The sequence below is a fragment of the Neovison vison genome, chromosome 3 (assembly GCF_020171115.1).
Source record: "Neovison vison isolate M4711 chromosome 3, ASM_NN_V1, whole genome shotgun sequence".
NCBI lineage: Eukaryota > Metazoa > Chordata > Mammalia > Carnivora > Mustelidae > Neogale > Neogale vison.
Window position 1 is genome coordinate 47,378,229 of NC_058093.1, and position 27,270 is coordinate 47,405,498.

General features: G+C 46.1%; 1 protein-coding gene across 6 annotated transcripts in view; it reads left to right on the forward strand.

Moving 5' to 3' along the window:
* Positions 1 to 27,270, forward strand: part of FARP2 (FERM, ARH/RhoGEF and pleckstrin domain protein 2) — a 114,803-nt gene that overhangs the window by 49,941 nt on the left and 37,592 nt on the right. For 5 of the 6 annotated variants that reach the window (XM_044242026.1, XM_044242029.1, XM_044242027.1 and 2 more), the window contains 10 exons: positions 3,370 to 3,474; positions 4,546 to 4,588; positions 5,715 to 5,793; positions 8,005 to 8,102; positions 9,594 to 9,708; positions 15,731 to 15,878; positions 23,046 to 23,141; positions 25,528 to 25,691; positions 26,225 to 26,293; positions 26,831 to 26,888. In XM_044242026.1, coding sequence (XP_044097961.1) covers positions 3,370 to 3,474; positions 4,546 to 4,588; positions 5,715 to 5,793; positions 8,005 to 8,102; positions 9,594 to 9,708; positions 15,731 to 15,878; positions 23,046 to 23,141; positions 25,528 to 25,691; positions 26,225 to 26,293; positions 26,831 to 26,888 — 975 coding nt within the window. The remainder of the gene's footprint in view (positions 1 to 3,369; positions 3,475 to 4,545; positions 4,589 to 5,714; positions 5,794 to 8,004; positions 8,103 to 9,593; positions 9,709 to 15,730; positions 15,879 to 23,045; positions 23,142 to 25,527; positions 25,692 to 26,224; positions 26,294 to 26,830; positions 26,889 to 27,270) is intronic. The other variant, XM_044242030.1, reaches the window with a different exon arrangement.

Below are 27,270 nucleotides of genomic sequence, written 5' to 3' on the forward strand. Positions count from 1 at the left end.
AAAATCAATGTACAAAAATCAGTTGCTTTCTTATACACTAACAGTGAAAATACAGAAAGGGAAATTACAAGAACTATAAGATACCTGGGAATAAACCTAATCAAAGAGGTAAAGGATCTGTACTCGAGAAACTACAGAACACTCATGAAAGAAATTGAAGAAGACACAAAAAGATGGAAGACCATTCCATGCCCATGGATCAGAAGAATAAACATTGTTAAAATGTCTATACTGCTTAGAGCAATCTATACTTTCAGTGCCATTCCAATCAAAATTTCACCAGCATTTTTCAAAGAACAGGAACAAACAATCCTAAAATTTGCATGGAACTAGAAGAGACCCTGAATTGCTAAGTAAATATTGAAAAAGAAAAACAAAACTGGGGGCATCATGTTGTCTGATTTTAAGCTTTACTGAAAAGCTGTGATCATCAAGACAGCATGGTACTAGCACAAAAACAGACACATAGACCAGTGGAACAGAGTAGAGAGCCCAGATATGGTCCCTCAGATTTATGGTCATATAATCTTCAATAAAGCAGGAAAAAATAATATAGTGGAAAAAAGACAGTCTCTTCAATAAATGGTGCTGGGAGAATTGGAAGCTATGTGTAGAAGAATGAAACTCAACCATTCTCTTACACTATACACAAAGATAAACTCGAAATGGATAAAAGACCTCAACATGAGGTAAGAACCATCAGAATCCTAGAGGAGAACATAGGCAGCAACCTCTTCAACATCAGCCACAGCAACTTCTTTCAAGGCATGTCTCCAAAGGCAAAGGAAATAAAAAGGAAAATGAACTTTTGGGACTTCATCAAGATCACAAGCTTCTGCACACAAAGGAAACAGTCAGTAAAACAAAGGCAACCCATGGAATGGGCAAAGATATTCACAAATGACAGTACAAAGGGCTGATATCCAAGATATATAAAGAACTCCTCAAACTCAAAACACACAAAACAGATAATCACAAGCAAAAATGGGCAGAAGACATTTTCTCCAAAGAAGATTTAAAAATGGCTGACAGGCACATGAAAAAATGTTCATCATCATTACCATCAGGGAGATTCAGATCAAAACCACATTGAGATACCACCTTATACCAGTTAGAATGGCCAAAATTGGCAAGATAGTAAAGAACAAGCGTTGGAGAGGATGTGGAGAAAGGGGAACCCTCTCACACTGTTGTGGGAATGCAAGTTGGTACAGCCACTTTGGAAAACAGTGTGGATATTCCTTAAGAAACTAAAAATAGAGCTTCCCTATGACCCTGCAATTGCACTATTGGATATTTACCCCAAAGATACAGATGTAGTGAAAAGAAGGGCCATCTGTACCCCTGTGTTCATAGCAGCAATGGCCACAGTCACCAAACTGACAAAGAACCAAGATGCCCTTCAATAGACGAATGTATAAAGATGTGGTCCATATATACGATGGAATATTATGCCTCCATCAGAAAGGATGAATACCCAACTTTTGCATCAACATGGATGGGACTGGAAGAGATTATGCTAAGTGAAATAAGTCAACCAGAGACAATTATCATATAGTTTTGCTAACTTGTGTAGCATAAGGAATAACATGGAGGACATGGGGAGATGGAGAGGAGAAGAGAGTTGGGGGAAAGTGGAGAGGGAGACGAACCATGAGAGATTGTGGACTCTGAAAAACAAACTGAGGGTTTTGGAGGGGAGGAGGGCGGGGGCTGCTGTTACTAGCTGTACTGTGAGTCTGGTGGTGGGTATTAAGGAGGGCGCGTATTGCATGGAGCACTGGGTTTGTTGCATAAACAATGAATTTTGGAACACTGAAAAGAAATAAAAAAGGAGGGGGGAATGACAGATGCCATTGATGAAAAATTTATACATTAGAGAATTTAGTCAGCAAGGTAGAAGTGAGAGCACTAGTCCCACGCACCACCTCCCCTCAGTACTAAATGGCAAATGCAGTGTGAGTGCAGTTGTGTGAGAGTATCTGCAGGAGAAAGTTCTAGAAGTAGAATTGCTGGAGCAAAGATATGTGTGTATACTTTAATTGTGGAGGTGTTTCCAAATTCTCCCAGAAGATAGGATGGATCGGGGTTCGCCTGGTGGTATGTGACATGGCTGTCTTCCCATAGCCGCACCACGTCGCTCTCCCAGGCCTCTGAGATAGGGAAAAAAGACACCTTGCTGTTTTAATTTATTTCCTTATTAGAGGGCTTGAGTACCTTCTTCTGTGCCTAAAAGCCATTTATATGTCTTTATCCAATTCATAAGAGCAATATGAAAGATAAATTATAATTTGTTTCAGTATGACTCTAAATTGTAACTTTGTGGGGCGCCTGGGAGGCTCAGTGGGTTAAAGCCTCTGCCTTCGGCTGGGGTCATGATCCCAGGGTCCTGGGATTGAGCCCCGCATCGGGCTCTCTGCTCAGCCAGGAGCCTGCTTCCCCTTCTCTCTCTGCCTGCCTCTCTGCCTACTTGTGATATCTGTCTCTCAAAATAAATAGAATCTTTTTTAAAAAATAAAAATAAATTGTAACTTTGTTCACTGTTTCTCTATTTAGAAGTTTTTCATCTTTATTTAATCAGATCTGTCTTTATGCTATACTGAGGAAAACTTTACTTACCTGAAGACTGGAGAAATACTCTTCTCTGTTTTTTTCTATTCTTCAGTCCACTGGAATTTTTTCTGTGAGCAGTGCAGACCAGAGATCTAATTCCATTTTTCTTCTAAATGGAGAGCTGGGGCGCCTAGGTGGCCCAGTGGGTTGGGCCTCTGCCTTCTGCTTGGGTTGTGACCTCAGGGTCCTGGGATTGAGTCCCGCACCAGGCTCTCTGCTCACCCAGAGCCTGCTTCCCCCTCTCTGCCTACTTTTGATCTCTCTCTGTGTGTCAAATAAATACATAAAATATTTTTTAAAATTTTTAAAAATAAATGGAGAGCTGATTGCCATCTTATGTTTTAACAGTCCATGTTCTTGCTAATATTATTATCAAATAATATTCACTTGGATCTTGTGCAAACATGGGAGTATGAGACCCACCTTTTTAGTAAATATCAAATTGTTTGTTCAGATGTTTTCTGAGGCTGAAAATGTCTCAAGTTACGAAGAAAAATAGCTACAGACACAACTGAGAACACAAGACTGAAGGAATTGTCTCGCTTTATACTGGTATCAGTTTCTGAGCACAAAGAGCCTTGGGCTCTTTTATTTGATTTGTGATGGTTTGTAAGCCTTTCAGAAGGTAGAGTGAAGCCAGGAGTTCAGTAGGATGGAGTTTAACATGGGGGAGGCCAGGTCACAGCATGGCGTTTCACACACCTGTGTCAAGGGAAGGCCCTCACCCTCCTGTGTTCCCCTCCCTGCCCCTCACAGCCTAAGCGCGACGGCCAGATGTTGCTGACTCAGGTATGGAGGCGCTTGAACCTGACGGAGTGTGATTACTTCGGGCTGGAGTTTCAGCACCCCCGATCCTACTGGGTATGTGTCCTTGCCTTATTCTTGCAGATGGGCTCTCGGGGAGTTAGGGGTGCTGACTGTGCACGTGACCACAGAGAGCTCTTGAGGATCTGCTGCAGTGATAGGTACCATCCTCTGTCACGTTGCTGTTACCAGCTGTACTGTGCAGACTCAGACTGCAATTGCCTTTTAGCTAAGCCAAGTTCCCATCCTCCTTAAATTTCTTCTCCCCACCAGTACATGTGCCCAGGAAATCCAGAACAACCACTTAGACATCTGCATGATAATCATTTTGAGCAAACTTCTATTAAATCCGTTGGTTATCCCTCATGTGACATGACAGATGAACCTTGAAAAGTGTGGAACTTTAATATTTACAGGTAGAACTATTTTAAAGAAACCATAATCGGGCCCCTAGGTGGCTCAGTCCATTAAGTGTCCAACTCTTGATTTCAGCTCAAGTCTTGATTTCATGGTTGTGAGTTCAAGCCCCGCATTGGGTTCCTTGCTGGGTGTGGAGTCTACTTAAAAAACAAAACAAAACAAAACAAGAAACCAAACTCAGCCTATGAGTCTCACCCATCATAAAGGTACAAAGTACACTCATCTGGGAGAAGTCTTTATGAATATATGGAGCAGAAATAGTTGGGATCCCATTAGTCCAGCCCCTCATTTGATGGATAACAAATGCCTATTCAGGAAGCATGTCAGCATTACAGAGCTCTGCTCACTCCTTCATGCAGTGGCACTCTTGTTCATTAGTTGTTTACAGGTGCACTTTGTACCAAAGATTTGTTTGGCCCTAACAGATACCCCCCCAAAATAATGGTTGGTACCCATGCTGTGTGTAGCTACAGTGTGCACGTGATGGAGTGCAGGGGTTCCAGCCTGTGTGGCGTCTCGTCCTCCTCCCACACTTTTCAAAGCAGGTGCTCCTGTGCCCCTCCTGGGTGTTCTGTCAGGATTTGACTAGTGTACGAGCAGAGCCTTAAATATGTCTCCTAGTTAGAAACAGTTCTGTATTTTGGAACATTGTTATTAAATAGAGAAATTGTTGAATGGATTTGATCTCTTTTCTTAAATCCTTTTTAGATTTGGCTGGAACCTATGAAGCCCATCATTAGGCAAGTACGAAGTAAGTCATTTTTAAAAACTCTTTAAGATTCTGTTCATTTAAGATGCTTTTTTTCTTGACTGTTCACATTGTATGTTCAGATATTCACTGTCAGCACCCTGGGGAGCAGTGGACTGATCGCCAACAGCATGTGAACTTGGAGGTCATTATGCTGCTTAGTCTCAGCCTGCGGCAGCTGGGGACAGTCAGTGGTTCTCAAATGCAGCGGTGACAGGACATGCTCTTGGATGGGTCACTTTAATTTTTGGCCAGTATGCAAAAATAAGTAGGCAGTTTCTCCCCCAAGTTATAAAAGGCATTAAGGTTCTTCTTTAATTAGCTTCTTAATTTTTTTAACAGTTTTTAAAAGTTTATTTTTTGTGGTTTTATTTTTTTAGTATAGTTGACACACAATTTAATTACATTTTTAATAAAATAGTTTATACTGTTTTGTAATTATAAACATTATTTTAGTTAGTCTCTGCTAAATTTTAAAATTTGGGATGCATAGTAATGCCTCTTAGTTACAGGGTGCTCTCCCAGGGTCCAGATTCACCTGCAGTCTGGTCCCATGTGAGAGAGAAGGATGAGTGCCAGTAGCTTCATTAGTCACTGGTGACCTGAGGCCATTTAGGTCATTGTGGCCCTGTAGCATGACACCTTCTCTTTTCTGCTTGGTGAAAATTACATAGCTGTGTTATTATAAAATTTCAGTAAAGCTAAGATGCTCAGATAAGCTAACACCTTCTGCTTTTTCTTTCCTGCAATCAGGTTGTTCTGGTTTAGTGTAATGAGTGATGACATTTTTCTTTCACTAAGTATATAAAGATTTCAGAAAATAGTGGGATTGACTTTACTTGTGAAGTTTAATATATTTCCTTACAGGGACGCCTGGGTGGCCACTTGGCTCACAGTGAAGGTCTGCCTTTGTCTCAGGTGGTGAACCTAGGACTCTGGGCTGGAGCCTAGCATCAGGCTTCTTGCTCAGCAGGGAGTCTGCTTCTCCCTTTCCTTCTGCCCGCCCCTCCCCCTGCTTATGCGCTCTCTAGCTCCCTTGTGCGCTCGCGCGCGCTCTCTCTCTCTCTGACAAATACATAAAATCTTAAAAATCTATATATATTTTTTAAATAAGTGTTTCTTTTCACAGGGCCGAAGAACGCGTTGCTTCGCCTAGCAGTGAAATTTTTCCCACCTGATCCGGGTCAGTTGCAGGAAGAATATACAAGGTGCAGTAGCCTCTTCTGAAACACAGCTGTCGCCGGCAGGGTCTAGAATTCACCTGTGTCTCCTGTGTCACCTGGCTCATCAAGGGTTCAGGATCTCTGTGTTCCCAGAATGAATGGAGCTACAACACACACATAGAAGCTGTGACCCACGTGTGGCATTAAAAGAAGTAGTTAACCCTTGCACAAACACAAATGCCAGCAGAGCTTAGAAAAGGGTTTATGGTGGGGCGCCTGGGTGGCTCAGTGGGTTAAGCCGCTGCCTTCGGCTCAGGTCATGGTCTCTGAGTCCTGGGATCGAGCCCCGCATCAGGCTCTCTGCTCGGGGGGGAGCCTGCTTCCTCCTCTCTCTCTGCCTGCCTCTCTGCCTGCTTGTGATCTCTCTCTGTCAAACAACTAAATAAAATCTTAAAAAAAAAAAAAGGGTTTATGGTAAAATTTGGGGATGAAGATGGGGGTTATAAACGTGTTGGTTTACTGTGAAAGTGATAGTCTCCAGCTGAGCACAGGTTTGTGCCTGTGTGTGGGTTCTGAGGAGTCTCACCCATCATAAAGGTACAAAGTACATTCAGCTGGGAGAAGTCTTTATGAATATATGGAGCAGAAATAGTTGAGGTGATTTCTTTTATGGCAGAAGTAAGAGAAAGAAAATGTTTACAGTTGTTTTATCTTGGTAACAGATTATGGAAGCTTTTTTCCTTGTGTTTTATGTACCAACTCAAAACCCAAGATCATATGTAAGATAAAAGAGAGCTATGATATCATTGTAGTAGTAACAGCCCTTCTGACTAAATATGGATTTCTATTTCTACTCTCTTATGAACCTCTCCTTAGAACATTTTTATAGAGCCTTGTAACATCACAAAATCACAGACTGTCAGCCTCAGGGAAAAGTTGGGATCCCATTGGTCCAGCCCCTCATTTGATGGATAACAAGACTGAACCCCAAGAACAGCAAAAAGTGTTTTTAAGAGTGAACACAGAGCTCACCTTCATAGTGTATTACGTACCTGACATTTACCAAACATCTTCTTTGAGGGAATGACTTTTAAATATATATATATACCTGGAAAGTAACAAGGAATAGGAAGTGTTACCTAATTCTGGGTCCTGGGGCCAAGGTATGTTTATTCAGAAGTTCCTTTTTTTCTATTTATAAGAAAAATTTACTGTTCATGATAAAAGAAACTTCACAGTAAAGCTATGTAGAAAGTGAATGTAGTCCTTGCCCTCTGCCCACGGCACTGTCCCCAGAAGTAGTACCATTTGAGGTGTGCCTTCCAGATGGGTTCATAGGATATATAAGTGGACCTGGGTCTTTAAAAACAATACTTTACAAAGCGGTATCACTGCACGCAGAGTACTTTAGGTTGGTTGTTTCTTGTTTTGTTTTCTACTCACATGTTGTAGTGTGCCATGGATGTCTTTCCACAGCAGTGCGAGTGGCTACAGTCTGTTATTAAACTCTTTTCCTATCCATGCAATTAGATGATTTCCAGTGTTTCTTTGCTGTATCGCTGCAAGTAAACAGCCTTGCCCACATATCTTTGTAAACTCTGGAAAATATATCTCCAGGAAAGTTTCATAAAGGTGAAACTGCTAAGTTCAAGAGTGGGCACATTTAAATTGTAAACTCACTCTCGAGTATAAATTCCAATAAGGAGACAGTTTGTCTTGCATTGTACTTCCACCTCCAGGATTAGTACCTGGACTGTAATACTTGCTCAGCAATTATTTGTTGATGGAATAAATGAATATATGAACATATTCAAATTGTTTTCTCTAGTTACATTCTTACCATTCAGGAGTGCCTATTTCTCTGATTCTAGCCAAGACCAAATATCTTCAATCTCTCTACAGCTGCATTTAAAGCCATATCTTAATTGGATATTTTTCCTCTTTCACAGCAGAATTGTTGAGCACAGTTTTGTGTGTGTAACTGAAGTAATGAGAACTTGTGAGCTTCCCCTTAAAGGTGTGGTGCGTTTCGAAGGCGAGCGTCTGAGAGCTCCTGTGTGTGCAGTCTGTTGCGCGTGACCCCGTCCACTGAGCCGCCGCCTGCGAAGGGCCTCCTGTCACTTTGCCGTTGCTCACGGTCTGCTCTGATGTCCCTGGTTGCTGCTGTCCTGGGGCTCTGTGCTCTCCTATGATGCAGATATGAGGGTACACGCCAGGGACTTCGGAGTTGACATCTGTGCTGTTTTGAACTCCTAGATACCTGTTTGCCTTGCAACTTAAGAGAGACCTCCTGGAGGAGCGTCTGCCCTGCACGGACACCACGGCCGCCCTCCTGGCATCCCACCTTCTGCAGGGTGAGTATCTCCCTGCCCTGGGCGAAGGCACCAGCCACGTCCAAGGCCTGAAATGCACAGTGCTCTTGACCACTGGCACCTGAAGCACCTTAAGGTTCGTGAGTGTGAGGAAGACCGGGCCTTTAATTTGCCCATTTTCTCTGATAAGCTGGAGATTAACATCTACGAAGTGGAGGTTCTTGAGGCAGTCCCCACCCAGAAAGAAAGGCTCAAGGCCAAGGTCTGCAGCCACACAGGGTCTTTGGAAATGTCTCTCCTTTGTGCCTTCTTGCATTTTCCCATCAGTGTTCAGTCTGGGAGCCAAATGGCAGCCCTAACCCTCAGCATCCCTGGAAAGAGACCTCTCTGGCATGAACGTCACAGCCCCTCTGGTGACGTGTTAGGTATCAAACCCTGAGAAGAAAGAACACATTTCTCAGTATGTCACACAGAGCAAGGGATGGCTCAGAAGAACAGGGAGAATTATGGCATAGGAAGAGGTTCTGAAAGCAGCCTGTGCCTTGCTGGAGCTTTATGGAGCCCTCAGCTGACAGAGGAGGAGGAGGGAAGCATGCCACTGCTAGGCTGGAGTTCCCCCGGTGCAGAATAACATGTCTGAAAGTTTGAGCCCAGGACTTCCTGTCCCATTTTGAGGCAGGCACTGTGCTGCTGGGCACTTGTGTCCTGGTCCCTGACCTGCTGGACACTGTGCGTGCACCTTGCTGTGAATTTGAGGCTGTCTCAAAACAAAACAAAAAAAGCAGCTTGTTTAAGGTAATTGGGCTTAACTATGATTCTTGAAACATGAGTAGCCTCAAGATCATGAAATTAGAAAGAGCCATTGTTGCTCAAGAATTTGAGAGGCTCTGAGGGAAAAAATGATTTAAAACACATTGTTCTGAAACAAATAAAATGAGAAAAATAAGATACATACTCCTGGTCACAACAGTCTTGAGACTGCAGGCGGATAAAGCGTGGCTTAAGACACAACAAAGTGCCCAGGATAGACTGGTGGCTCAGCATCGGCCTCCTTGGGGTCACTCACCAGCATCTTTATTCTTCAAAACTCAGGAAGAAACTTCTTTTTTTTTTTTTTTTTTTTTTTAAAGATTTTATTTATTTACTTGAGAGAGAGAGAGTGAGAGAGAGCATGAGCAAGGAGAAGGTCAGAGGGAGAAGCAGACTCCCCATGGAGCTGGGAGCCCGATGCGGGACTCGATCCCCGGACTCCAGGATCATGACCTGAGCTGAAAGCAGTCGTCCAACCAACTGAGCCACCCAGGCGCCCAGGAAGAAACTTCTTTACCTGCCTTCCTATTTGCCTTTAACAGCTTAAGATATGTGGAAAAGTAAAATACAAGATCCTGTTTATTTGATAAACAGGATATTTTCTTTTACTACAGATTTAGGATAATTTTTTTCTACTTTTAATTCATGCATTTGCATGTACAAATGCTTGTATTTTTCTTTATTTGAAAGTAAGAATCGTTGTCTCTTACTGTCTCATTTCAGCGGAAATAGGAGATTATGATGAAACCCTGGACCGAGAGCACCTCAAAGCCAATGAGTACCTGCCCAGTCAGGAGCATTCTCTTGAGAAGATTCTGGAATTCCACCGGAAGCACATGTGAGTCCATCAGAGCTGACTGCTGGCCCCCTGTCACCACACTGCATGACAAACTAGTGTGTTTACATAACAGAAGCCACCACTGAGGCAAGCCTAACCAGAGTCACTTCTACTGCCTGGGGGCCACTGCTAGGGGGAGGCTAGAATGGAGTCCACACCCTGACAAGAGTGACCAGAGGGCAGGGCATCAGGGACAACTGCATGTGAGCCTTCTTACGGAGTGTTGTGCGAGACGTGTGGTAAGCCTGTCGAGCGTCTGTGGGCCCTCCTACGAGGTTGGGTAGGGCTGGCAGATGCGGGCATCACAGAGCTGCCTTGTGAGTGACTTCATTTAGGTTTCTCGACGCTGGTGTGCTTTTTGAGAGTAAAGAGGTGCAGGTAGGAGCCATGAGGAGGGAGGGCTAGGGCCAAGGGCCGGGGGAAGGTCGTTGTCATCTTGAACCCGCCAAAGGGAAAGTGGACAGGAGAGGGGCCGATGGCTTGGTCTTACTCTTGAGAAGAGGCCTGTTGATGTGGGTTTATTTTGGTCAGATAAGCCTTGTGGGGAAAGCTCCACAGGGATCCCTCCCAGCTTTTCATCAAAGGTTTGGGTGCCAGCTGTCTGTCAGTCCCTACTGTCCACACCGGGGGAGGGGGTAGCTTGAACAGCGGACCAAGATCCTCACCCTGGAGGACTTTGTATTACCCCCACAAGACTGCATGCTTCTCGTGCATTTTGCCACTCACAGTTCTTAGGGAGTGAGTGCCTTTTGTGTGCCCGCCACTGGGGCAGCCTTGGGCTGCGCGGGTGTATGTGTGTTAGGGTATGTGAGCTACAGAACAGACAGAGAGCCTCCTTCACTGTGAGGAGAAGGGTGAGTGGCTGGGCTGCTGGGGCAGGCAGGCATCTTTGAGGAATTAGCCACATCGGGTTGCTGAGGGGCATTCAGGCAGAGGCAGCAGCTTGGAAGGGCAGGAGGAGGCTCGTGGACCCAGCCTGCCACCCACTATTCCACCTGAAGTTCTGCTTTAAGCAGTGGGGCGAGTAACAGTGCCTGCTACCGACAGGAAGCTATGTGTGACCCTCCTCTCATGGCAAGACTGAGTGTAGTCACCTGCCTGATCTTGGATGTCACAGTTTGGGGCATCTCTTAGTGTCAGAGTCCAGCACACTCGGGCAGAGAAGCAAGGGGCCATCTCCCAATGCCAGTCTGAGTCCTATGCCCATCCCAGAGGAGACAATGACCCATTCAGGATTTATTCCTAGAATGGGGGTGGGGCGCTGCACTGGCGCCAGCAGGGAGATGGGTCCAGGATGTAGGCAGAGTGTTGTCAGCATGTGAGCAGACCGGCTGTGCAGGTCACCTAGGAAGGGGAGGGGAGGGACAGACGGAGAAGTGAGCAGAACCTAGGACAGACCCTAAAACCTGGCCATGGAAGGGTGAGTGAGGAAGGGGCACCACCAGAGGTCCTGAGAACGGGCAGCGAGGGAGGCAGAGAGAGAGCCTCGGACACCAAGGGGCAGCGTGTCAGGAAAGGGCACCCTCAGGCAGGGGCTCAGCCCCAGGCCCAGCGAGTGTGGATGCAAGTGTGCCTGTGAGGTGAGGTTCAGAGTGAAGGCTAGGCTCACACTGGAAGTGAGGTGAGGGGATGGTGAAGGTCTGTGAGTAGTCACTCTTGAGAGCCATCTGGCCACGAGCAAAGGCACCCCGAGGAGGGCACTTGTGCACATGTGTGTGTGCCCCTGTGCTTGTGTGTCTTTGTGTTTGCACATGTGCTCATGTGCCCACAGTGTGTGTGTATATGTGCATGTGTATCGGCGTGTCAGGTGTGTGTCTTAAGGTGACTGCCTTAAAAACTTGTGAAAGGGGATCCTGGGGGCTCAGCTGGTGAAGCATCTGCCTTCAGCTCAGGTCATTATCCTAAGGTCCTGGGATCAAGCCCCACATCAGACTCCTTGCTGAGCTTCTCCCTCTGCCTGCTACCTTCCCTGCTTGTGTGCTCGCTCTCCCATTCTGATTGATAGATAAATGTATATATTTATATATATACTTGTGAAAGCCAGTTAAGAAATTGGCTGATGTGTTTCATAGAGGACTAAACCTGGGCTCTTTCCATGGGAGGAAGGAGCACGGAAGCTCTGCTGTCACTCTCTGGGCTCTCCTGATTCTTTTTATTCCCCCACTAAAGATTTTTTTTTTTTTTTTAATTTTTTCTTTCTTTCTTTTTTTTTTTAAACTTACCTACTTACTTACTTGTCAGAGAGCTTGAGAGAGAGAGGCACAAATAGGAAGAACAGCAGGCAGAGGGAGAAGCAGGCTCCCCACTGGGCAGGGAGCCCGATGCAGGGCTTGATCCCGGGACCCTGGGATCATGACCTGAGCTGAAGGCAGAGGCTTAACTGACTGAACCACCCAGGCACCCCAAGATTTTAATTTTTAAGTGATCTCTGCGAGCCCCCAGATCGAGTCACATGCTTGCATTGACGGAGCCAAGCAGGGGCCCTCTCATGGTTCTGATGTGTTGACTTAATCTTCCAGTCATCAGATACTTGTACTTCTTTTCCTTAAATCATTTTTTGTGGTGGGTTTTTAAATATAATGTGGTACCTTCATTTTAACCAAGATAAAAAGAAATTTTAAGATTTTATCTATTTATTTGTTAGAGAATGAGTACAAGGTGGGGGGAAGTGGCAGAGGAAGAAGCAGACTCCACTGAGCCAGGAGCGATGCGGGGCTCAATCCCAGGCCCCAGGGTCATGACCTGAGCCCAAGGCAGACCCTTGACTGCCTGAGTTACTCATGTATTCCCTGATCAAGATAAATTTCTTACCTAGTATATAACATCTTCCTTGGCCCACCGGAAACACACACCTCAGTAATCACTGAATAAGATATTGAAGGAATTTTTTTTTTTTTTTTTTTTTAATCACAGTTCTTTTGGATCTTTGAGAGTGAAGAAAAAGGTTTGGAAGCTGGTGTTTTAGTCCTTCGGGGCTGCTGTAACTGAGCGCCCCAGGCTGGGCGGCTTGTAGCCCACAGATCTTGATTTCTCACAGTTCTGGAGGCCAGAAGTCCAACATGGAGGCCCTGGTGGATTCGGTGGTGCTGAGGACCTGCTTCCTGTTTCATAAATGCCATCTCTCGCTCTGTCCTTACTGGGTGGATGGAGCCTCTGTTTTGAGGCCACTAATATTCAGGAGTCCTCTGCACGGGCCCCTCCCAAAGACCCCTCTCCAAATACTCTCATATTGGGGGTTTGGCTGCAGCCTAGGATTTGGAGGACACAGACATTGATTCACCCTGTAACATTCCACCCCCCCACAATTCATGTCCCCCTCACATGCACAATATATTCATTCCATCCTAATAGCCTGAACGTCCCCACTGCTCCTGCATCAACTCAAAAACCCTCGCAGGCCCACAGCCTCTCCTGAATCTCATCTTGATGAGGACTGGCTGGGACTCCAGCTAGGGTTCTGCCTGAAGCCAAGTCTCCTCCAGCTGTGGACCTGTGAAAACAGAATACTATACTGGGGACAGCATGGGATTGGCACTCCCCTCCAAAGGGAGAAACTGGAACAAAGGGAAGGGTAACAGGTCTCAGGCAAGCCCAACAGCTAGCAGGGCAAATGACGTTAGACCTTAAGGCTCAGAAATAATCCTCTTTGGCTCAGTGCTCTGCCCTCCAGGCAGCCCTGGCCTTGGAGACCCGGTGGAGGCTGTGGGGCCCTCAACCCCCGCCCTCTTTCCCACAAGTCTGTGATGGGAGGGGCAGCCCTGACCTGAATTGCCTTTGGGGTCCTTCTCCCACTGTCCTGACTTCTCTCCATACGGATCTCCTCAGCCATTTAGCTACACCCTTAGTGTTCTCATTTTCTGTAGTATGCATAGGCGAATATTTTCCTGGTCTTAAAGTTCTATTTCCTCTCTGTTCCCCACTTCCATCTCTCAGGCCCTTCTCTCTTATGCTTTCCTGGCAGCAGTCAGAGCAGCCCAGCCGCACCTTCCCGACTTGGCCTAGAGATCTCTTCAGCTAAACATCCAGTTCCATTGCTGGCCAGTTCTGCCCTCCACAGAACACTAGGATATAAATATAATTCAGCCAAATTTTGTGCCACTTGATAAAAAGGATCACCTTCTCTTCTTTCTTTTTTTTTTTTTTAAAGATTTTATTTATTTATTTGACAGAGAGAGATCACAAGTAGGTAGAGAGGAAGGCGGGGTGGGGGGAGGGAAGCAGGCTCCCTGCTGAGCAGAGAGCCCAATGCTGGACTCATCCCAGGACCCTGAGATCATGACCTGAGCCGAAGGCAGAAGCTTAACCCACTGAGCCACCCAGGCACCCTTCTCTTCTGTTTCTAATACTGTGTACTCCTCACTTCCTTCTGAGACCTTGCCAGAATAGCCTTTCCCATCCTCATATCTACCCAATTCTGTTCACAAAGGCTTAGAGCTTCTCTGAGAAGAAAGGCTTTCTCTGCTCTCTTTTCCTTCTGAGTCCTCACCAGACTTTCCCTTAGCCTCCCTGATTCTAGCTTCACCTCAGAACTCCCCCAGCCTCTGCGGCACCCCGCTCCAAAGCTGTGGCAGTGGTCACTAGAAGCATTAGGGATGAACAAATCTTGGAGCGCCTGGCTGGCTCAGTCAGTAAAGCATATAGCTCTTAATCTCAGGGTCGTAAATTCAAGCCCCACATAAGGGCATGGAACCTACTAAAAATTTAAAAAAAATAGAAAGTAATAAGCAGATCTTCCCCATTAGGACACCTTAGAAAACAGTTGTCACACACACAGTGTTTCTTAGTGATGATTTCTTAAATGTTAGCTGATAGGGTGTCCATAACAAACTCAATGGAAATTTTAGCCCAAGAATAGAAACCGTGGGAATAGCATAACCCAGACAGTTGTGTTGTTCCTTAAAGATCCAAAAACTCAGGGGCCTCTGGGTGGTGCATTCAGTTAAGCTTTGGACTCTTGGTACTGGCTCAGATCCTGATCTCGGTCTTGAGCTCAAACACTACCATTCCCCCATCCCCCTCAATGCTCACTCAGCAGGGAGTCTGCTTAAGATTCTCTCTTCTTGGGGCCCCTGGATGGCTCAGTGGGTTAAGCCTCTGCCTTTGGCTCAGGTCATGATCTCAGCACCCTGGGATCGAGCTCCACATCGGGCTTTCTGCTCAGTGGGGAGCCTGCTTCCTCCTCTCTCTCTGCCTGCCTCTCTACCTACTTGTGATCTCTCTCTCTCTGTCAAATAAACAAATAAATAAAAAGATTCTCCTTCTGCTTCTCCCTGCTGTGCTCTTTCTCTCTCTCAAAAAAAAAAAAAAAAAAAAAAACTTAAAAAAAAAATCCCAAAGCTTAGACATTTGGAAGTAAGAGGAAGGGTTGTTGATGGAGAGCCCCACATGTAGGGCATAGACCTTGAGTGGGGGTCCTCTGAGTAGGACCCTCTCCCCTTGGCCCAGCTGTGCTTTGTCTGAACAGCCCCCTTCTGGAGCCTGGTCCATGTGACACAGGTCATGGGCTCTTCCCTGGAAGCATGACTGGACTGGGAACTTGAGAAACATTTCTATTCAATGTCATAATTTTATCCTTATAAAAGTATATTCTAATGGTTAGAATTGTACATTATGAAAATGTTTTGGAAAAGTATTGAAATGGGTTGAATGAGATACTGATGTTACCTTTGGTGTTTCCTACATTTAGTAGTTGTCTCTGTGTATAATGTTTGCATGGGACTGTGTCAGTATTTAGGGCAAAGTATAATGCTGAGCATCTAGTGAATACAAAAAGCATGCTGCCCATCAGGAAATGGAGTACAGGCTAAAAGGAGACAGACAATTTCTTTGGTCTGTGTGTGTGGTATGCTGCATTTCCATGGGTCAGTAAACTTAAAGGGACCAGTCTGCTTAGAAACAAAGCCTCCAGCCTTGGTTTGTTTTATTGTATTTTGTCTTCCTAATCAATTCTGTTATATGTTTTGGCTTTTTGAGAAATGAAGTTGCTTCAGTGCTGTGACCGTGCCATCCTTTATTACTCTAGGGGCCAGACGCCTGCTGAGTCGGATTTCCAGGTGCTCGAAATTGCCCGGAAGTTGGAAATGTATGGCATCAGATTTCACACGGCTTCGGACAGGGAGGGAGCCAGAATTAACCTGGCTGTTTCCCACATGGGTGTCCTCGTGTTCCAGGTAGGGGTGGGGGGGCACTCTGACTTGATGGGGCTTGAACACGTGCTGGTAAAATTTATTTTGTTCTGATGTGTACGATCTTGGACGTGGAGGAGGAGCCTCGCATATCATCTGATCCCACCTCTCACCCCGTGGTGCAATGTTTCCTTGTCACTCTCTCCTCACTGTCAGAGAGTCCTCTGGCCCCTGGGGCACCCTGTCACATGCCACCTCTGATGTTGACCTGAAGGTCATCCCCATAGAATCTTCTATGGAAACACTGGCTCCTCTGTACAGAGCCATCTCCAGGCCTCAGGCGTGGACCTGCACAGGTCTGGATGTGCTGCACTGGGAGGTGTCTGCGGTCATCATTTCAGGACATAAAGCTAGAACAGAGCAGAAACTGTCAGAAGCTGTGGTGCATGATAACCATCAGTACAATCGTCGGGAACCTTTGTGTTGGCTGTGTATGCAGAGGCAGACGGTTCCATAAAGGGCCACTGAGCTCTGCCCGCAGTGAAGCACGTGTATGCTGGGGTTTGTGGTGGGGAAGCGTCTGCAAGCCACTGCTAGAGCACAGGCCCTCCATGGCCTGGAGATGCTGGAAGGGCTGCCCACGTCCTCTGCCCCAGGCCCCGTGGCCCACTTGCTGCTGCGATCTGCCTTCTAGGGAGCCCTCTGGTCCAGCCTTTGCAAAGCTGTGGGCCTCCAGTTGCACATGGACATCCTGCCGAGGCCTGCTCAGCCCTGACCGCCATGGGGGTACATCCTGGGCATCCAGGGCCTGTGTTAGCCGCGCATTCCTCTGTGGGCACTTTTTAACCTATGGTCATCTAGGACGGCTCAGCTGATCCAGGCCCCCATGGTCAAGCCACACTTGTTCTCTTTTACTTTTCCTTTCATTTTTAGCCTAGCCATCAAGTTTTCAATTTCCTATTAGGGAAAAAAAATCTTATTTTGTCAACAGAATGTTAATTGTATTCTGTCGTATACTGAGTGATTGGTGAAGACGGTACCAGGCTCACTTTGTGAGGTGATGGACCCAGGGCCTCCCACAGCTGCTGGCTCACATGTCAATTTCTGTATCATGCAGACATGAAAGTCACACGTCCATCCCAATCGAGTTCAGGTGATTTTTCCAGAAAAGGATAATTTGTAACTGGAAGAAGTTAAAAGCAGGGATCAGAGACTTCATATTAAACACATTAGTTGGTATTCATTATTATTCCCTCAAATCCCCACCAGAATGAAAATGAAGGAGTTGGGTTTTTTGTTTTTTGTTTTGTTTTAAATTTAAACTAGTAAGAACAAAGAATGGAAAAGGAAATCAAATGCCAGCAATGTTTTAGAAGTTGGGAAATGGGCAGATGAGTGGGAGCAGGGCAGAGTAGTGGGAAGGGAGTGGAAGATCAGAGTCCTGTGTCTGCAGGAGTTTAGGGGGCACCTTGGTGGGCCCTGGGCAGGCTGGGGCTGGTAACAGCCTGGTTGCATCTGTGGGAGGAGCAGGTACAGCCGCAGCCCCTCCCTGTACTGGGAGAGGGCAAGGGCCTCCCTCTCCGGAGTCTGGCTCAGAAGGCAGAGGACAATATGAGGTGAGCCTCCAAGTGGGTGTTTAAGAGAAAGCCTGTACTCCGTGTTGCCACAGGCCTCCCCATCTCTGCTCCCCTGGAATGTTGGACAGGCTGACATCTCAGAGACAGGAGACTGATGTCCAGAAAGTCCACATGGCCTTCTGGGAACCCTGCAGGTGTTGACACAGGGGCATCCCATGGTAACAGGCCTGGCTCCCTACCCCCGCCTCCCCCCAACAAAGAGCCTCCAGCCAGCATTTTAGAGCCTTCTGTTTTTAAAGACTTTCATTCGGGAATAACTTCCAAACTTACAGAAAAGCTGTAAGAATTAGAACAACACAGCGAACCCTCATGTGCCCTGACCCTGGATTTCACCCACAACAGCATTTTACACATTTGCTTTGTGGTTTGCGTTTCCCCCCCAGCATGCTTCCTCACCCCCACTCCGTGTACACGCACAGCCACTCGTGAACACGCATGCACACATAACTCTTCAGAAGCATTTGAGAATGGGCTGCAGACTCCTGAACCCTTGACCACTGAAGGCATGTGTTTGTAATCCTGAACACTGCCTGACCATTGTCACTGAGGCAGCCGATGTGCTGGTCGTTCTCTGGTCGGTCTTGTCAGCCAGCCAGTTGATGTCCTCACAGCGCTTATCCCTACAGGACAGGGCCCAGGCTAGGACCAGACATGGCATTTAGCTGTTGCATCTGCTTTGTCCTTGAAGCTAGAGCATTTCTTTTCTTCATCTTTCAGGACATTGACAGTGTTGAGCATAGTCCTTTTTATTTTTAATAGGACATTCTCCATTTTTGGTTTGTCATTTGTTTTTCTGGGATGAGGTTCAGGGGACATACTCCCACTACCCAAGTGGTCACGTTCTTGACAGAAAGTCTCAACTGAGACACTGTCCCGCCTCACTGGTGGTGCGAATCTTGATCTCTGCTTTCTAGTTCTTAATTACTAGTCTTGGTTACTAGTTATTAACTCTAGTTATTAGTTACTAGTTATTGTAGTTACTAGTTTTTCTCTTTAAACCAGTAAGCAGTCCATGGAGAGACACCCTTAAGACCATGCAGTTACTCTGTCCCTCACCAGATGGACCCTAGATTTCGCTGGTGACCAAATGGTCACAGACTTGCAGTTCTGGGGTCTCACTTTTAAACTCAGGCAGATAACCAAGGATCACCAGAAATTTAAGGAAATCCTCTCTCTTGAAGAACAGATACCAGATTAGTGTTGAGAAGAAACAGAGCTTGTGCCAGGAACAGGATGAGAACCCCTATAGAATCCTCAGTAAGCATGCCATCTTCTATCTGTCTCATGGGCAAGATGCAGAAAAGTCGCTTTACACTGTGTCGTGCTCATGAGGAGTAGGACTCAGATATGAAAGATTTTTGTCTTGTAATTTTATATTTTTATATTTTAGCCTTATTTGTAATAGTAAAATATTGATAACTGATCATCAGGAGGCTGGTTCATCCATATTATGGACTATCAGGCAACTGCACAAAGAACGTGGAGGCTTTCTGTGTCATGATACATGGGACATTGAGATGCACTGTTGTGTGGAGCAAAGATGAAAGTGTGTATGGTTTGCTACTGCTTGTGAGGAGGAGTGGGAGAATGACACACTCTCTACACCATACAAAGTAAATAGGTGGCATTAATAGCCGCTGGGAAGGGAAGGCGGCTTTGGGAGCCGGTGATAAGAGGCTTCTCCTTGCAGACTCGTCCTGCTGAGGTTTTGAACCTTGCTGATGTATTACTATCTTGTGTTTCCTGGGAAGCCTCACAGAAGAGAAAACTGCCCTGAAACACGAGCAGTCTGTAGTCACAGGGACACACGGAGAGCAGGAGTGCATGCAGATCTAGAAATGCAGTAGCAGAAAGGACTGTGCTGCAGAGTGTGAGGCTTTCTGGAACACGAAGTTGAGAAAATCTCCACAGAGCATAAAGAGGATTCATGATGCAGGAGGCAAGTGACAATTCAGAGAAGAGCACAAAAGGCCCAGCATTCCAGCACCCAGGAGACCTAGAGGCCACAGCCCAGAGCAGCAGAGAAAACTATTACAGAAGTCATGTGAGAAACGTGTCCAGAGCATAAGGCATCAGTATCCATATTGGAAGTGCCTACATGTTCCTGCTATGGCCGACGAGTGAAGATCACCCACAGGGCACACCAGCATGAAGTGTCAGAACGCAGGGGAGACTGGAGAGCTCCCAGAAGGAGAAGGAAGGAACCATGGGGGCAGCACTGGAGGCTACACGACAATAGGGCAGGCAGTGGTGTGGAACATGAAAGAAAATCATTTCCCACCCAGGATCCTCTGCCCCATCCAGTGTGACTTCTGTGCAGAGGAAATAAAAACATTTTCCAGATACACAGTTTTTCTAAGGTTTGACTGCTGAGCACTTTTTAAAGCACGTGACAGAGGAGAGAACAGACCGGGTATGGCGGCAGATGGGGTGCACGTCGGAGGCTGCCCAGGGAGCACCCATTAGCATGCATGCAGCATGGAGAGAATTGTTTCCTGGATCAGACCGCACTGAAGAGTTTTAAACTCTGCAAGGATGGGGCCCCTCGGTGGCACCGTCAGTTGAGCATCCGACTCTTGATTTCAGCTCAGGTCCTGATCTCAAGAGTTGTGAGCTCGGGCACCACATCAGGCTCTGCTCAGTGCAGAGCTTGTTTGGGCTTCTCTCTCTCCATCTCCCTCTGCCCCTCCCATTTGTGCTCTCTCTCACTCTAAAAAATAATCTTAAAAAAAAAAAATTCTGCAGGGAGAGTTTGAGCTGAATTAGAAAATTGAGTAAATGAGAAGAGGCACTTAGTATCTCAGGGAGAATTTAAAGTAAAGGAGCAAAATAGAGTTATGATTCACCATGGCTTGGCCTGTGAGAAGTACTCTCATGATCAGTAAATAAAAACCAAATTTAAAATTTGGCCACTGCAGAGTGGGTATGGAGGGCTTAGGCGGTCGGTCAGGTCTCTAGCAGGAGGTCCCCGAATGGCTGGGTCTTGTCTCAAGCCTTCCTAGACATTTATAATTGTGCCGTGGATTATTGGATAAAAATTAAAATGAAAGCAGTAGCTCTGAATGTTTATAGCCAGCTGCTCAGTTTTAAAAGTTGAAACTTTAGTTGTGATCGGGTTTTGTTTCTTCTTTGGACTTCTGATAGTGGTTAAAACTCTGGAATATCACTTCTTTTTTTTTTTACCAAAAGAGAAAGTGGAAAGGTGAGCAGGCAGGCAGCACCCATGTGTGAGACCTCTCTCACCTGGTCTGTGTCTGTCTTAGGGGGCACACCATCTCTGCCTTGCCTACAGCCCCTGCCCAGGCACATAAACCATGTCTGGGGTTAAAAATGGTGGGGGGTGATGAGGAGTAAGGGTGCAGGAGGGAAGCTTCTGTTTTCTTTTGTTGATGTTCTGTATTTGGGTTATTTTTATTTTGTTTGCTTGCATTTTTTGAGAACATAGTTGAAAATTTGAGCAGAAATTAGAGTAATTAGTGTTTGGGCAGTATTTAAAAATATGGGATGCTTCTGTTCTCATGGAGACCCGAACATTCCTATCGGGACTTTCAGGACACCTCTTTTTTTTTTTTTTTTTTTTTTTAAGATTTTATTTATTTATTTGACAGAGAGAGATCACAAGTAGGCAGAGAGGTAGGCAGAGAGAGGGGGTAGCAGGCTCCCCACCGAGCAGCAAGCCTGATGCAGGACTCCATCCCAGGACCCTGAGACCATGACCCAAGCCGAAGGCAGAGGCTTAACCCACTAAGCCACCCAGGTGCCCCTTCAGGACACCTCTTAACTTGGGAATTGTTTTCATGGAGATGTAAATTACTGACGATAAAGTTTACCATTTTCCAATATACATTCATGTCTTCTTAGTGTGTTTACAGAATCGTGCAGCCATCACCATGTGTAATCCAGAGTGATTTTAATCACCCACTCTGTGCACCTCACGGCCACTGAGCTGTGCCCTGCCTCAGGCTCTTCTCCCGGGCTCTGCGCCTAAACCAGGTCCTCACACCTGGCTTCTTCCCTTGTTTTCAGAACAGGTCCATGTGGTGGCATCCCCCTTTAAGGGGCATCCCTTAAGGTGGCATCCCACCTTTAAGGTTGAAGGTTTTTGGAGTTTCTGAAGGAAGACTCCATTCCCTACCTTGCTGTCCCCATCTCAAGTTTGCAGAGAAGAGTAAATGATCATGATGATCAAGAGTAGAGGGGTGAATACCAGGAAGGTATCTCAGAACATTTTTTATTCTGAAACAATGCAAAGCTTACAGAAAAGTTACAGGAACAGTACAAAGAACTTATTCACCTGAGATGTCCTTCCAGATTTCACCAGTTGCCTAATCTTACTTGTTGCAAGAGATCCAATCTAAGGTCAAGCACTCTGCCCTGTCTGGAACATTCTTCCTTCTTTCCCTGATTCTGATTATTACAGGCCAGTCATTTCCGTGGAATTACTACAATATGGGCTTGTTGGATACTTGCTGATGATCAGACCCTAGTCTATCTTCTCGGCTAAATCACAGAAGTGACCGTGTTCCTGGTATGGCTGCAAGGTCATCCATGGTGCATCTGTCCCATTGCTGGAGGTGTCAACATTGAACACTTGGTCAGATGGCATTTGACAAGCTGGTCTACTGTAAAGTTACTTTTTGTCCTTCGTAACTAATAAGCCTTTTGTGGAGAGAGAGTTTGAAGCCATGTAGATGTCTCTGACCTCACCCACTCACCTGGTTGGATTACTCTGATGGCTGCCAAGTGGTGACTCATTTACTGCCATTTTTTGCACTCCTGGAAGGGTTTTTGTCTGCGTTTACTTACTTCGTATCACTGTGGACTCATGGATTTGTTTTATACTCGTATCACAATTTGAATTATAACAGTTCGGGTTATACTCTGACACTTGATAATCTGCTGCTGTCACTATCCATTTTGATCTGTGACTTGTCCCACACTGATCCTTGGACATCCTCCAAGCAGGCACTTGTGTCCGGTGGGCCTGTCCCATCCCATTGAGCATTCGTGTACTTTCTTAGACAACAGATATTCCAGGGTCAATTGGAGCTTTGCCCACTACACCCTGAAGACCACAGAACCCTGGCCTTTCCAGTGGAGTGTCATATCTAGAACCCAAGACCCATAGCACTCGGTGTGCCCGTTGCTGCTCTGAGTGTCCCTCTCCACCAGCTCCCTCTCCAGGGCAGCAGCCCCCACAGCCCTGCCCAGCATCCTCCCTCCTGCAGCAAGAATCCTGGCTCTCCTCCCATCCCGGCCCTTCCACCACCATCACTCCTCATGACCACCCTCTGTGCAGGGGTGGGCTTCGAGGAGTGTTCAGTATTGGCATTGATAAAAAGTAATTTGTAAGAAAGCCTTATCAAAGAAATCAAGTAACTCTTCTAAAACAAGTAAATTCTTATATTTAGTATTGACGTTTTAATTCGGAGTCATTCCAGATACAAAATGTCAAGCACATTGCTGTGCTATCTGGCAAGGTTGTAATTTAAACATTCTCTATTTCATGAAAAGTTGTGTATGTGTGTCTGTGTGGATTACAAATGTGTCTGAGTGTCCATCTCTTGAATTTTAGGGCACCACCAAAATTAACACTTTCAACTGGTCCAGGGTCCGAAAACTCAGCTTTAAGAGGAAAAGGTTTCTTATCAAACTGCACCCAGAGGTCCGTGTAAGTATGATTTTAAGTACTTTCTGAATTACAAGAGAATTTATTCTCTTGGAACGTTGACTTGTTAATTATTTTATGAGTCATTTCCGCATCATGCACACAAGAATTTAGGGAGGGAATTTAGAATTGGGGTGTGGAAGGGCTTTGGGTAATCTGCTCTGGTGGTCTTCTAATGAGTGTGGGTCAGTGTCCCTAAGGGGCTGCTCACACCACTCATCACAGGGCTGGTTTTCAGATTCAGCAGGTCTAGGGTAAGAGAGAGAAGCTGCCAGGGGCTGCTGAGAACAGTCGGTTGGCTGCAGCATCTTTGTTCTCTAGGTCAGGAGGATGAGACATGAGGTATTTAACTGTGATCTGCAGTCTTACAGCAGATTAGCCTTAGCGCTTCTGTCCAGAGTAAGGGACATTCCCAGTATCGTCATGGATCCAGAAATTGACCTTTTGCTAGCTCTAATGGAGAAGCCTTGATTTTCAGAAAATAAATACTCCTTCCTTTTCGAGACTATCAGTCATAAAATAGTAATTACACGTGAAATTACTGAAACGGATAAAGTACTTGTCTATACAGTCTGATAGGAAAAATCCGATACTTGCAATTCGACAGTGTCCGTGGTGGTATAGTCCCCATACACAGAGGAGGGTAGGGACCGAGAGTGGACTGGCGGTGCCACTGCAAGAGGCTGACAAGGCTATCTCTGCACAGATATGCTGGGAGGGCTGGGCCGAGGGGCCATCCCTCAGCTTCTGAAGGGCACTCAGTCCGCCAGGCTTTGGTCAAACGGCAGGTGCACGTGTCACACACATATTTCCTTCCTGGAGAAGCATGAAAGAGCGGCTGGTTTCTTATTCAAGTATCTGTTGTAGGAATGAAAAGGAAGTCTAAGGAATACTAAAAACATGCACAAAATGCAAGTAAAGGGCTGCTTTTTTCTGTGAGTGCAAGAACTGTTTCCAGGGCAGTTCTTTTCTTTTCTTTTCTTTTTTTTTTTCAAGATTTTATTTATTTATTTAACAGAGATCATAAGTAGGCAGAGAGGCAGGAAGAGGGGTGGGTGGGGAAGCAGGCTCCTGGCTGAGCAGAGAGCACAATGCGGGGCTCAATCCCAGGACCCTGAGATCATGACCTGGGCCGGAGACAGAGGCTTAACCCACTGGGTGCCACCCAGGCACCCCTGCAGGGAACAAGGGGGGTCGCTGCTCCCACTCACTGAGGCTCAGAGCCAGGACGACACCTATCCTGGGCAGAGTGGCACCTTGGATCTCCCAGCACTTAGGTTTCAGAGACTGAATCTAGGAGTCCAGGTAGGATGGTCTTACTGGAAGGTTATTCAGTAATATGCCTCAAGGCTCAAAAATGTGCGTTGTTGGGGACACCTGGGTGGCTCAGTTGGTTAAGCAGCTGCCTTCGGCTCAGGTCATGATCCCAGCGTCCTGGGATCGAGTCCCACATCGGGCTCCTTGCTCAGCGGGGAGCCTGCTTCTCCCTCTGCCTCTGCCTGCCATTCTGTCTGCCTGTGCTCGCTCGCTCTTCCTTTCTCTCTCTGATAAATAAATAAAATCTTTAAAAAAAAAAATGTGCGTTGTTGGGGCACCTAGCTGGCCCTGTTGGGGTGTGCGACTCTTAATCCTAGGGTCACGAGTTCCAGCCCCGTGTTGGGTGTAGAGATTACTTAAAATAAATAAATATTTTTTTTAATGTGCATTATTTTAAGCTCAGTATAACGTTTCTAAGAATTTATCCTAAGAAATAATTATGAGAGATAACACAGGAGTTACTTCAAGATGATGTGTGGGATGCCTGGGTGGCTCAGCTGTTAAGTGTCTGCCTTTACCTCCGGTCACGATCCCAGGGTTCTGGGATTGAGTGCCGCATCAGGCTCTTTGCTCCGTGGGAAGCCTACTTCTCCCTCTCTGGCTCCCCCTGCTTGTGTTCCTTCTCTCTCTCTCTCTCTTTCTCTCTCTCCCTGTCAAATAAATAAAATCTTCAAGAAAAAAAAAAGATGTGTGTGAGCCTTTGAAACCATGTGTCCTGGACACCTGGAACACCCCGGAGCCACACACGGAAGAGCAACTGAGCAATGGCCCACGGATAGTTGCCTGACAGAGGGGGTGCCCTGGTTTGCTGTGGGGGATGCATCATGAGAGGCATGTGGAAGTGTTAGCAGTTGTGTCATTGTAGGTGACTGTTCTGAACATTTCTGCAGTTGAGCAAGCTGATGCTGCTTTTTTTTCTCTTAAATGTAAATGGCACCAGAAGTCTTTATAGATAATTTTTAGAAAACAATGTTTTCCTAATTTTTAACATTGGAATAAATAGCCTGTTATCTGAATGCTTCCTAAATGTTCTTGAATTAGTTAGTTTTGAGACTTCATGTTTTGTTCCTAGGGACCTTACCAGGACACACTGGAGTTCTTGCTGGGCAGTAGAGATGAATGCAAGAATTTCTGGAAGATCTGTGTGGAGTATCACACCTTCTTTAGACTCCTGGATCAACCTAAGGCCAAAGCTAAAGCCGTCTTCTTCAGCCGGGGCTCGTCCTTCAGATACAGGTGGGGCAGCAGCACGTACCCAGCCCTGGGAGGCCCCAGTGGCTGTGCAGGACTGAGACTGTCAAGAAACAAGGGTTGGAAAGTGTGTCAGAGAATTACGTGCAGCTAGCTAGTAACAGTGTCAGAAGCATATCAAGTAAAACAATGGAAAAAATAGCTTCAATAGAAACTAGAAAATCACTTACGCTTCCTGCAAAGCATGGCTTAATTTTTTTTTATTTTTTTATTTTTATTTTTTAAAGATTTTATTTATTTATTTGACAGAGAGAGGTCACAAGTAGGCAGAGGAAGGAAGAGAGAGAGGACGAAGCAGGCTCCCAACTGAGCAGAGAGCCCGATGTGGGGCTCGATCCCAGGACCCTGAGACCATGACCCGAGCCGAATGCAGAGGCTTAACCCACTGAGCCACCCAGGTGCCCCCAAAGCGTAGCTTTAAAATGTACACGTGAACTTGGAGGGTCGGCAAGCATGCCCTTGCCTCCGTGAAGACTAATGCTGTGAAATGCTGTTGGTTCTTTTCCGTTTGTTCACAGTGGAAGAACACAGAAACAGCTGGTGGATTATGTCAGAGACAGTGGGGTGAAGAGAGTTCCATACGAAAGGTAAGCACCGTGGTCTTTATGCTGTGAAGTATGTGCTTTTAAAATCAGTATTTCACATATTTAACCTTTATTTGAACAGACATCCTCTTACATATGTCAATACGTATTTTGAGACTTGAGTCAAATTATCTTGTAAAGATAGCAGGTGGGCGCTGGCTTCAGCAGCATGCATGATAAAGATAGCAGGTGAACACCTTGATACCTGTCGTGTGTGCAGCCTCAGATTCTGCTGCTGAGGCTCTAATCTGCATAGTTAAGCTCAGATCAAAGGTTTTCATGCAGCATGATAACTTTTGGGTCTAAAAATTCATCTTGGTTTTTTTGCATGTGGAATTTTTCTTCAGTGTGGGGGATAATTTTATCTCCTCTGCAACACCTGTGTTTTATTTGAGTTCTTACTTTCTGTCCTCTGCCTGTTTCCAGCTAGATGCCTATGGCATGTTATCAGGCCTTAGCCCCCTTCTTCCCCAGGGCGCGGCTGCCCTCAGTCCCAGGAGAGGCGGATGTGGTGGCTCACACCTTGTTCTCTGTTTGCAGAAGACACAGCAAGACTCGGATGTCTATTCGTGCTCTGACTGCAGACTTGCCAAGGCAGGTTAGTCTTCCTGGTTGAAGCACATGTGACACTAGTCACCTGCACACCTTTGGGGAGTCCTCTGGCAGTGCTGTAACTGGAGTCTCAGAGTCAGTCCCGCTGCTTAACTGCAGATTCCCATCCTGGGGCTGTTGGCAGAGGTGCAGTCCTAAGTAAGGAGAAAACTTTGTGCATTGAGACTTGCATGATGGGGATTTTTGTGACATTAGAAACCCAGAACACTCACAGCTGTGCTGGTCAACTCACCAGCAGAGTCCTGGGTGTGCCCGTTTGCTGAGGAATGCTCTGGAACCACTAATGGTCTCATTTTAGGAGAACAGTGTGGTGCTAAGAACACACAAGAATGGGTTAGCAAGTGAAACTAGCAAGATACAAAACAGCC